General features: G+C 45.9%; 1 protein-coding gene across 6 annotated transcripts in view; it reads right to left on the bottom strand.

Annotated features, from left to right (window-relative positions):
- Positions 1-423: 423 nt before the first annotated feature.
- The window catches only part of EXOG (exo/endonuclease G), a 28,481-nt gene continuing 17,150 nt past the window's right edge, over positions 424-11,754 (bottom strand). For 2 of the 6 annotated variants that reach the window (XM_070776065.1, XM_019984984.2), the window contains one exon: positions 424-7,690. In XM_070776065.1, coding sequence (XP_070632166.1) covers positions 7,229-7,690 — 462 coding nt within the window. In that variant the 3' untranslated portion in view covers positions 424-7,228. The remainder of the gene's footprint in view (positions 7,691-11,754) is intronic. The other 4 variants (XR_011562923.1, XR_002183372.2, XR_011562922.1 and 1 more) reach the window with 4 other exon arrangements.

Here is an 11,754-nt window from a genome sequence, read left to right as displayed (position 1 = left end):
TCAGGTCGGCTGTTCTTCCACTGCTGTCGTCTTTTCACCTTGGTGCGGGTGTCATTTGGGGTTAGCAAGCTTTTCTGTAGGCCCTTCTTAAATGCAAAGTGCAAACTCAAGTCAGTTTCCTTCATTCTTGTCGTACAGATGCTAGTTAAGACTGCCCCTGTTACTGGCCACATAAGAATCCGTGCAAAGAGTCAGGGAATGGCCTTAAGTCTTGGAGATAAAATCAACTTGTCTCAGAAGAAAAATAGTATATAAGAATAAACAAAAAAGTCTTTGCAGCTTTACAGTTAAAATCTAGGTATGGGCTTACTGGACTCCAACATCTTTTGTACTCTTTTTGTGCTTTGTGTTATATAGAATCTGAGTTCATGCTGAATGCATTCCAGCCAATAATTTATAGCCTTTCCCTTAAATCAAGATTGATTTTAAAATTATAGTTTGTCTTTTGTCTTAACAGTTTTGAATGCTGTCCTCAAAGTATATAATGTTTCTCACATGTATCAAGACCATTTTCACAGTACAATAAACAGATCTATTCCTAAAAAAAAAAAAAAGTGCCTGACCAGGGTCCTTTACTCTGGCTTAGCCCTTTCGGCCGTGTCTTTTCCAGTGCACATAATCCCTTAGCTGTAGGTCACACGGCATCTGATCTTCATCCAGAGAGAGAGGACTGTGACTGGCTTTGGAAACATGCTTAAAACACCCTTTTACTAGTTCCAATAAACTGTGTACTAATATAGCAATAAAGAGCCATTTTGGACATAGATAATAAATACAAAGCCTCAGTAAACACATAACTGCAACATCAACACGTGTATAAAACTGAAATATCATTTTTTTCTCTCTAGATTATCTTCATTTTTACTAAACCCAGACTAATTAAGGCTGATTTGTTCAAAGTCAGTCTGGTCTCAATAAACGTGGCCTGATTGCTTATATACACTTAATTGCTTATATGGGCTTGTATTTATTTATTATGCTGCACTGTGTGGCCTTGTGACATCCTAGTCCCGACCAGGGATTGAACCTATGCTTCCTGCATTGGAAGCACACAGTCTTAACCACTGGACCACCAGGTAAGTCCCTGGGCTCTTTAAAATTGGTTGCACTGGAACTTTTCAGTAGGAATCTCACACTGAACTTCTGAAGGCCTCTCAAGGCCAGGAAAGCCATGCCAGTGGCTTGCCTTCAGATTCTGCCTGTGATATCTATAGACTGAGTACACTGTCTTTTGTCCAGGTCCCAATAATCTCTAGATTCCTACACATGACAAGGGAGTTTTTTTCACTCACCTGATAAGGTTGCTCAGAACCTAAGAGTTCCTCCAATTTCTGGAGAAACCAGGTAGAGACAAAACAAAAATATTTTAATTTTACCCATAGGTGTAAATTACCATATTGTTGTAAATCACAAGAGAAAAGGAGCTTTTATCTGAAAAACAATGATTAGTAGCCCGAAGTATGTCAGACAAGTTGTAAAAATCACAATCATATTGAGCAGTTCACTTAATCTCATATAATTCATCTTTGTTCTGTTTGAGTCCGGTTTTCCCATTCGTTTTGTTGACCTTGCCTGGTGACTGAGGACGCTACTGACAGTGATCATTTCAAAAAGTCTGTGACGTTTTTAAGGACTGTATGATCTGTCCTGTGGAGTGAGTGTGTTGGTCACTGGAACTTGCAGAAACTATACTCCGAGTGCGAGACACATTTTCTAACCTCCTCCTCTTCGTTGTGACAGGATTGTCCTGCAGGATGGAAAGCTATAACCCACTGGATGAAGATGAGGTTTGTCGGGGAGCCAGGAAAAGCCGAGTGGCCCTCTTGGATGTCCCACGGCCCTGAGTTTTTTACTTTACAGCTACTGTTTATTAATTTTAAATTCCCTGACTTAGGAGTAAACCATTTCTGTGCTATAACGGAGATCAATCTTAACAACACAGAAAAACTCTTTTCTTGAAGTACCCTTTTCACAACCCTTTTTATCACTTTCTGGATTAGTATTAATTCTTCCCTTATTTTTTCCATCCAGAAACAACCACCAACTTGTAGGACAAAATTATCATCATCATATTTTTCCCTCAAAAAAAAAAATCTCCAGTCCTTATATCTTCTTTAGCTGGTAATGCATCTCGTACATGCTTTAAACACCAAAATGGTTCCCTTCCCATTTTAGTAGCTTTAAAATCATGTTATAATTTTCAACCCCTAAAAAAACCCTTCCTCTCTAGTGAGAACAAGCAAGCAAGCAATTGTGAACTGTCTGTCATAGTGGTGTCAGCAAACTTAAGAACATATTCTGTAACCTCTAAAAACAGGCATTTTTTCTAACTACAATTTCTTTTCTCAAAGTGGTATAAGACATGAGTCTAATGAACACAACTATCCTTAGTTTTCCTCTTGCAAAAGCAGGTAATTGCAGATTTCATTTGTAAACACTTTTCTTTAAGCCAATTAGAGCTCATGTACAAATTAACTTCAGCAACATTATTCAGACGCATACTCTGACATAAATACATCCAGACAGATCTCATTTTTTTAAAATCTTTTTGTATTTCTTGACTCAGTCACTGCACTTAAATTTATCAGTTTATGAATAACAGTCACAATAGTCAAATTTGCACGTTTGATTTTAAAAGGATCTTTTTCTTCCCTCCTTTTTTCCCCCCTTTGACTTGAAGTTCTACCAATTAAAACTCAAGGCTGAAGTCCCAGGCAAAGTGGGCTGTGTTTGTACTTCAAGGGCACGGTAAGAGTTTACTTCAAGTTTTCTGCTAAGAATATTTTTGTTCTCTCAGGGTCAGTGTTCTGAAAAAAAGTATTTTTATCAAGCCAGTTTTCTTTAATTGTACATGCAAAAAGGATCAGTTTTGGAATTTCAAAACACTTTCAACCAATTTTCTCCACCTAAAGAATACTGTGACCACATGTGACCACATGGCGTTAGTTCTCTTTCCCTTATTTGCAGGTTCATAGATTGCCCAGTCTGCCAGAATTTTCCCTAGGAGGCTGTCAGATGTAATCAAAATGAAGATGTGCTTGCCATGTGTGTCAAACACTCGCTGGCAAAACCAAAGGCACACCATACCAGAGAAAACCAAACTTTGAAACGATGCACGCACCCCAGTGTTCCATTCAGCACTATTCACAAGAGCCAAGACACAGAAGCAACCTACATGTCCATCAGCAGAGCAAGGGGTAAAGAAGACGTGGTGCATGTATCGAACAGAGTACTTACTGCTCAGTCATAAAAAAGAACAAAATAATGCCACAAGCAGCACCGTGGATGCAACCAGAGATTATTATACTAAGTGAAATACATCAGAATGAGAAAACAAACACCACATGAGGTCATTTGTAAGTGGAATCTAAAATGCAACACAAAAAAGCCTATGAGACAGAAACAGACTCACGGCCGTGGGGAACAGACCTGTGGCTGCCAGCGGGGAGGAGGCTGGGGTTAGCAGATGTAAGCTATTATATACAGAATGGATAAACAAATCCTACCGCATAGCACAGAGAACTGTATTAAGTATCTATGATGAACTATAATAGAAAATATATATATATGTAACTGAATTACTCAGCTGTATAGTACAAATTAATGCAACACTGTAACTCAACTATGCTTCAATTAAAAAAGACACAGTCCTGTGTCTACAACTTATTTTTTTAATACAATTTTAAATGGTTCAAGAAAAGAGCGCAAATAAGACAGTATCGAGGGAGAGGACATTCACTGTACTTGCAACTTCTCTGAAGGCCTGAAATTAACTCAAATGTATTATGTTACAGTGATCCCTAAAGGTACTGTGGTTTCAGGGCAGACCAGTAAAGTTTAGGAACACGAAAAAGAAGTCCCACCAACCACCAACCAAGCATCCAATCTCCCTTGCCCCAAATTATACAGAGTGCAGTGCCTCTCGTCAGCTCTGTGACCTAAGGGTTGGTTCCTAGAGGTGGGGGGTCTATGGTATCCCGTGATAGGTCGTCTCCATGACAACATCCAGCACAGCGGGCAGGCAAGAGCAGGAGCTCCACAGCCCATACGAGGCCACCCCTCACCAGCTCCACCAGAATGAATCGAGGAGGAGACCAGGGGCCCATGAAGGGGAAGGGCAGACAAGGTGGATGGGGGAGTGAGCGGGCAACACAACAGCAGGCCCTGGGTGGGGACAGGCACTGACGGGAAATTCGAGGTGCGTCTTGCTGACACCAGTGACAGACAGGGGCTCAGGAGGATGAGGCCAGGGAGCCCGTGGGCACTCACAGTCACTCCTAGAGCAGGGCTGCAGGCTGCACCCGGCCCCGCAGGAAGCCGCTCCCTCCAGATCACACTCTGCCTCTCCTGCTGGGCTCCAGTCTAAGTCCTGAAGGTCGGACAGAGGTTTCCAGTTGGAAGACCGAGGCCTGAGGCCAGAAGCGCTGGCAGGGGTTTAAGGGGCTCGCACGCCCATCCTACCTTGGCCACTTGTGTGAGGTCCCCCTGCCACACGATACTGGTGACACAGTCTCAGTGCACAGACCAGAGAGCCCGAAGCCTCGAAATAAAGATGTCACTGTGAGTGGAGAGAGTAGGGAGCCCCTCACCCCCAGGCGGGCTCTCAGCAGCAGAGCCCCCAGCCTGGTCCTTCTCCCCGGCAGCACCAGGAGCTCCCTGGGTACATCAGGGCAGAAGGCAGAGTCCCAGGTACAGGAGCCCAAAAACACGCAGGACCGAGGAGCGCTGGACAGGGATCGGCTCAGGGCAGTAGTGAGGTGGAGACACCTGGCCTACGGCTCTGCTGCGTCTGAGCCCCAGTTCTCAGACGTCCCACGGGAGGAGGCGGAAGTGATCCGATTCAGAGGAACGTCCTGAGCTCTATCTACACAGTGCTTACGTTTCAAAGTTTGTCTTGAAGGGACTTACTGGAAGTGTGGAGACAACAATTCAGGCATCACTTGTCGTATGCCCACACAACTTTTGTATACGATAGTGAGGACTGGGAGACAGCACACTAATATATATATATATTTAGTATGAGTAGCTATCTCTATGTTCCACAACAACCAGGTAGCATTTTCTAACACGTTTTCTAATGACTAATTTTCTAATTAGAAAATTTCTAACATTTTCTAATTATGTTATAAAATGCGTTAGAACACTTGACGGATCTAAAAATCAAGATTCTCTACCATCCAGGTGAAGACAGAGAAGCGAGAATGGCATGGGAATAACGCCACGTCTGACGGAAATGCCCGCAGGGGCCCGGGGACATCAGATGGGGCTCGCCCCTGAAGGGCAGCAGGACCTCTGCCCCAGAGCCGCCCTCGGGCTCCTGGAGAAACACCCAGATTGTATCACCTCTCCAATAAGGAGAGAAAGTAACAGATTTTTTTTTGGTTCCACAGTGACATTTTGGCTTTTTCTCCAAGAAGAAAAAGCAGGCACAAGCTAATGAGGAACAGTGTGTTAAGAAAGGCCGGTATTAATCGGGCTGGGGCATTCTGACCCTCCTTCCCAACTTCTTTCTTTTTTACCCAAATAAAGCAGAACAAGATCTACCATTACCATCTTACCTTTATCTTTTCCTTTAACGTAATTTTATTTATTTTGGGCTGTGCTGAGCCTTTGCTGCGGTGAGAGGGGGCTGCTCTTCGTTGCCGTGTACAGGCTGCTCGCTGCGGGGGCCTCTCCTTGCAGAGCTCGGGCTCTAGGCGCTCAGGCTCACGCTGTGGCGTGCATGGGCCTAGCTGCTCCGTGGCACGTGGGATCTTCCAAGATCAGGGATTGAGCTCGTGTCCCCTGCACTGGCAGGCAGATCCTTAACCTCTCAACCACCAGGGAAATCCCTCGTGCCTTTATCTTAACGTTTTGGCATTTCTGCTAGAGATAAACACATCAACACCAAGAAAACTGTTCTGGTAACACCACTTGGAAAGACAGCAGTGATGGGACACAGTCAGACAAGTGCCTGTATGATATTTTAAGATATTTTACTGCCTACGCTGATGACAGCCCATGAGAGGATCCCACGCAAATCCCAAACTGGAGACCTGGCTCAGAAACACAGCCACTGCCTCCCCTAGAGCTGGCTGTCTTCGGGTCTTTGGCCCAACCACCTGCCCGCTGCCATCCACGTAGACAAGCAAGACAAAGGTGAGCAGGTCACAAGCTGGTGACTCTGCAGGCACAGACCCTTCTTAGGTTCCTCAGCCTCTGGGACAAAAGGCCCATCTGGAAAGCAACAAACCCATGGGTTTGGCACCAGCCGGTCACTAGAAGAACCGCATTTCTGAAGGCAAGTAGGGCTCTGATAAACCCCAGAAAGCACTGACCTCTCCATTCAATCACTGTGACTACTTCTTCCCAAAGAACTAAGGAGGGTTCAAGTCAGAGGACATTCAAGTCTCTCTGGCTGGACGGCAGACAAGAAACCAGACGCTCTCACCAAGCGGGCCTCAGGCTCACAGACACCCGTGGAAGAACGTCTTTCTGAGTCAAAGACTTTGTGTCAGAGATGACTTCAACATACCCCACGTGGGGTGCCTCGTTCCTCGTAGATTACTTCTTTGGGAAGATGAACTTTGGGCAAAACACTTAAGCTCTCCAAGCCTCAGCTTCCTCATGGGTAAGATGAGGACAGTGCCGTTTCCCTCAGAGGGTAGTTGTGGGATAATACATGGAAAGCAATGAGCTTTGTATACACGACCCACTGAGCGAGCAGAAAATGCAGGTGCTGCGTGCTTCTACATGGCAGAAGAGGAGAAACAGCGGGTCCACGAGAGGAGCTACGAGAAAGAAATATAAAATGCATGTGGCCAGGATAACGCATAGAGGCGTTAGACCAACTCTAGAGGCGTTAGACCAACCCACGTCTAATTAACAAAAACATATAAATAATACTGGGCTCCAAGAAGGCTGAGCAGATACAAAGACCCTGTACGACTTGGAGACAGAAAGTGTAACACCTTCACACCCAGTACCTCCGAAGGGACACATCAGCAGACACAGCCCTCCGGTTAGCCTGACACAGGACCAGCCCATGATCGGCAGGTGCTAACAGTTTCCTTATATAATCACTTCCTGTGTCAAATACTATGCCAACCGAAAAATCTGACATCTTTCACCTTTTGGGGAGAAATTTGGTCTGAAATTTAGGATTCCACCATTTTAAGAACAGAGTCGCTAAAATACAGTATCCCGAAGAGGCCACACCCACTTCCTTACGTTCACACTTCTGAGAGAACTACGAGGGCTTTTCCTCCAGGACGCCTGACCGCTCCTGAGCTCGGAGTTCTTCCAGTTTCTTCTCGTAGCGAGTCATGAAGTACTCGTCGGGCTCGATGCCCGCGTTTCGAAGGTTTTCCAGGACCTTTTCCAGTCTGACTACCGATCGGGCCCCCTCTACCTTTCTTGTGCTCAGGTACAGGGTGAACTCCCGGAAGTCCAGGAGCTTACAGGTGTCCACCGAGCAGATGTTCCTGATGTCACTAGTTCTATCCAGATGTGGGAAAAACACCAGTCCCGACAGCTTCTCCAGGTCCTGCAGGCTCACCTGGAACTCACTCAACTGGGGCTGGAAGCCAATGGCCTTGTTGGGCACCACGAAGGCCCCGAGGGCCAGGGGCTCAGCAGACCCCGCGCTTCTGCGTGCCAGGATCACCTTGTACAGGTGGGAGGGCACTGCCACGTTGTCCTCGCCGATCACCTAGGGAACAAAGCAGCTGTATCAGCGATGCTAATGTGCACTGCTAAGTCACTTCAGTCATGTCCAACTCTTTGCAGCCCCACGGACTGCAGCCTGCCAGGCTCCTCCGTCCATGGGATTCTCCAGGCAAGAATACTGGAGTGGGTTGCCCTGCGACCCAGGGATTGAACCCAGGTCACTCATGTCTCCTGCACTGGCAGGCAGGTTCTTTACCACTAATGGCAGTTGGGAAGCCCAATTTGCACTGTACTGTTCTTAGTCACTCATTGTGTCCGACTCCTTGAGACCCCATGGACTGTAGCCCGCCAGGCTCCTGTGTCTATGGGATTCTCCAGGCAAGAATAATGAAGTGGGTTGCCATGCCCTCCTCCCAACCCAGGTCTCCCACATTGAGGTGGATTCTTTACCCTCTGAGCTACCAGGGAAGCAAGTCCCAAATATTTCCTGAAAAGACTTCCAGATGCAATTCCAAAAATGCACTTAACAAGCTACTCCACCCCATCCCAATGGATTTCAATTCAACTGCCAAAGGTAATAATAAACCAAGACAGATTCTCAGAGAAGATGAGCATTTAACAGGTAGATTCTGATCATCTTTAAAGTAAGGTCACACCAAAGACCAGGGCTCCCATTCTCTGCTCTCTTTGTAGGACAAAGGAATGCCAGGAGTGAGTCCTGGGTGTTTCAATGGACAAGAAAAGCCGTTGCCTTCTCTGTCTCATAATCAGAACTTTCGGTGCTAACATTCAATAGTCAAAACTGCCAGCTCAGGAACTCCCAGCTCTAGAAATAAAAATATGGCCTAGTTTATCAAATTCACTAGGGAGCTAAACAGCCTTTCAAGAAGCAGCCAGACAGACCACATCAGGATCGCTATCTCCAGTGTCACCTAGACTGCGGCTCATTTTTAAAATTACATTAGGTAAATGTAAACGCTGTCTGCTCAGAGCTCTGCACACTCGCATCTGCCATCAAACACACAACTCCTGAATGTGTCATCAAATTTAACACTTTGTAAAGGTCTCCACACGATGAAGCAGCCAGAGCCCGGGTCAGGCCTAGAGACAACTTGGTCGCCTGTGCGGGCTGGCTGTAATAATGAAGTAACACTGTTAGGAAACCTGTTCAGATTTCCTTCCAATTGGCCTAAGAGCCATTATCTGTTTTCTGCAAAAGAAAAAGTGAGCATCCGTTTCCTTAATGGCCTCCAATAAAATGACGCGATCCCACAACGGCATGCTGTGCTGGCCCCGGTCCTCCCAGGCCCGCCCGCCCTCTAAGAGGCCTCCCTTCCAGACCCAAACCGCCAGCTTGGGCAGGCCCCGCCGGGAGCCCAGATAAGACAGAGGGACCAGAGCCGGAGAGGGTTCGCTTCTGCCTTCCCCAGCTCCTACCCACGCGGCACAGCCCAACGACTCAGGCCATCTGCTGCCTAGCACGCAGGGAGGCCCCGCCACCACGACCCACCACAGGGGTGCGGGGAAGACCCACCCAGAGGAGTGATCTCTAACTAGCTGTCCTGGAAGTTAGTGCAAGCGGTTGGTCAGGGTGCGGTTTAGAGTAAGGTTCACGGAACTGCACAGCCTACGTGACCCCCTCCAACAAGTCATTTACGCGTGTTCCTCACAGGCCAAAAAACACACCGAAGTGAACCCGATGGGGTGCACAACGAGCGCACAGATCACCAAGAGATGTTCACTCAAGAATGCAACTCAGAGGCGCTGTGCCCGGCACGCTGGAAATACTAAAGGAATAAGGCTGAAAGTAAGTAAATACAGCTCGCGCTGCTCTCAGAAGCGTCCCATGGCGGGGAGCAGTCAACACCCACAGTTTTCACTGCAGGTAGAATGTGGTGAGATATCAATAGAGCATCAAGGCCTGCGCTGAGGGCGTGGGTGCAGAGGAAGTCAGGAACCAGAACTGAGGGCAGGGCAGCAGCTGCGCCAGGGTTTACAGGGAGGGGAGTCTAAATGGCCTTCAAGCTGGGAGCCAACAGTTAAGCAAATCCTTGGTGCCACCTGGTGGACATCTCCATCACTGCAGCGCAGACCTCAGAATGCCACTATGATGAGCCTTCAAGACCAGTCACTTGAATATTTTCTCTCCTCATGGACTCTGTACACACACAAATGACAACTCTCAAAAATAATTAGTAGGTCAAGCCCGTGTACTGCCAACCAGGGTTTCTAATAACCCCGGTTCATTAAATTCTAGGCAAAAGTAAAGAAGCTTGACATTTTAAGATTCATTGTTTAACCTCATGGAAATCTACCATTTCTATTAGATTTTCAAAAACACTCACACACCTAGGGAACCTCCAATACTGCTTTTCAGAAACTGCACGGACACAGGAATTCCTTCTAAGAACCACAAAGTGTGACTCTTCCACCCGTGATCTTCTTGCAGTATTTCAACAAAAGGGGAGTAAGATATTCTTCACAGAAATAGAAAAACAGAAACTTAGCCACTCACTATCTGCTGATTCAGTCTGCTTTGTTCTCAGAAAGTAAACATCTTTAACCTGCCTAATACAGGAACCAGTATTATTTGGAAATTCAGAAAACTCATTTCTTCATTGAATTTAAAACTTAAAAAAAAAAAACCCTAAAATATTTTAAAACTTCTTTGTAGACAACTCAACCTACAACATAAATTCTTCCTATTTTCAGGAAAATTGGAAGACTTTCAGAATATGTTTCTAGAAAACAGGGCACCAAAACAGAATAGTTCAGCAAATTGAAACCCCAGAGACCTAAGGCTTTGCACTAAGTTGCAAGTCACAGCCACGGTATCCTCTGTTTTCATTCATAAAATGGCTAGTAACAATCCCCAAGCAGTCCATCTCTGAATAGTTCTGTAGACACAAAGACACATTAGTTGACAAAAGGATTTTGAAATCTGCAAGGCCTATGTGAAAAGTTATTTTTGTAGCAGACATCATTCGAGAGACAGGAATGAAACTGCATTTGGCACAAAAGACGGTTCTGCACCGGGACGGGGGAAATGTGGGATTAAGCAAGATGAGGCCAGTTCAAGGTGGACAAAAGGGATTCAGAAGAAAGGAGGCTGGACACAAATGATGCCAAACAAAGGACCCAAAGGCTGAACCGATTTATCAGTAAATCAGCAATAGTCCTTTTCATATAATATTTAGGTATAAAAATATTTTACAAAGGAAATTCTTGTTGCTGTTAAATTACCAAAAAGCACTGAACTTGTGTCAAGGCTGTAATGAAAACTGGAAATCAACCGGGAGTGACGAGAAAATACAATACATATAACAATCATAAAGCTGGCACTCGCTCACGACCTGAGATAAGCTTCCATACCTGCTGGCCTGAGCTTGTTTCTTCCCACCCAAGAGACAGAGATGACAATTTGCTTCCCCTGTCTCACCCCCAACTAACTCCTCACACTCAAAGCTGGGCCTTCATGCTGACTCCGTGCCAGAGAGACTGGCCACACACACACACCCAGGCTAAACCCGCTCTCTGTCGTGTCATATACGCAGCATCAAGAGGAAAAAAACATGTGCCTGCAAGACTCAGACAGATGTAACGTATCTGGTTACACTCCCTTGGTAAGACAATAAAAAGATATTCCAAAAATAAAACTGTTAGACACATCAAGAGATGAAGCCCTTAAAATAAAGTCAGACTAATCAAGTGAAAGAGACCGTGATGGTGTGATAAACAGGAAATCCTGACCTGAGCGAACAGAGGGACAAGTGAGGGCGTCAACAGGGGTGTGGCCGCCCCATGTGCCACCTGTGAAGCCTCTACGGACACTCAAACCTCGGGAGACGGTCCTTCTCACACTGGGCACCCGCCCTGGGAGGGGGCGGGAGATGCCAAGCCAGTGAAACAAGCACATCTGCCCAGACGGTCACTTCTACTGAGTGATTTAGGATGGGGATAAGGAAATATATATATCTATAGATTTGCTTGCTTTTTTAATAAGACTATTATTTTTATTTACTTTTTGACCCCAGCCTGTAGCAGTGAAAGCACGGAGCCCTAACTACTAGACCACCAGGAAGTTCCCAAGACTTCATTATTTATTTA

This window comes from Bos indicus, chromosome 22 (assembly GCF_029378745.1).
Source record: "Bos indicus isolate NIAB-ARS_2022 breed Sahiwal x Tharparkar chromosome 22, NIAB-ARS_B.indTharparkar_mat_pri_1.0, whole genome shotgun sequence".
Lineage (NCBI taxonomy): Eukaryota > Metazoa > Chordata > Mammalia > Artiodactyla > Bovidae > Bos > Bos indicus.
Note: the sequence above shows the minus strand (reverse complement) of the source record. Positions and strands in the feature narration are given on the sequence as shown.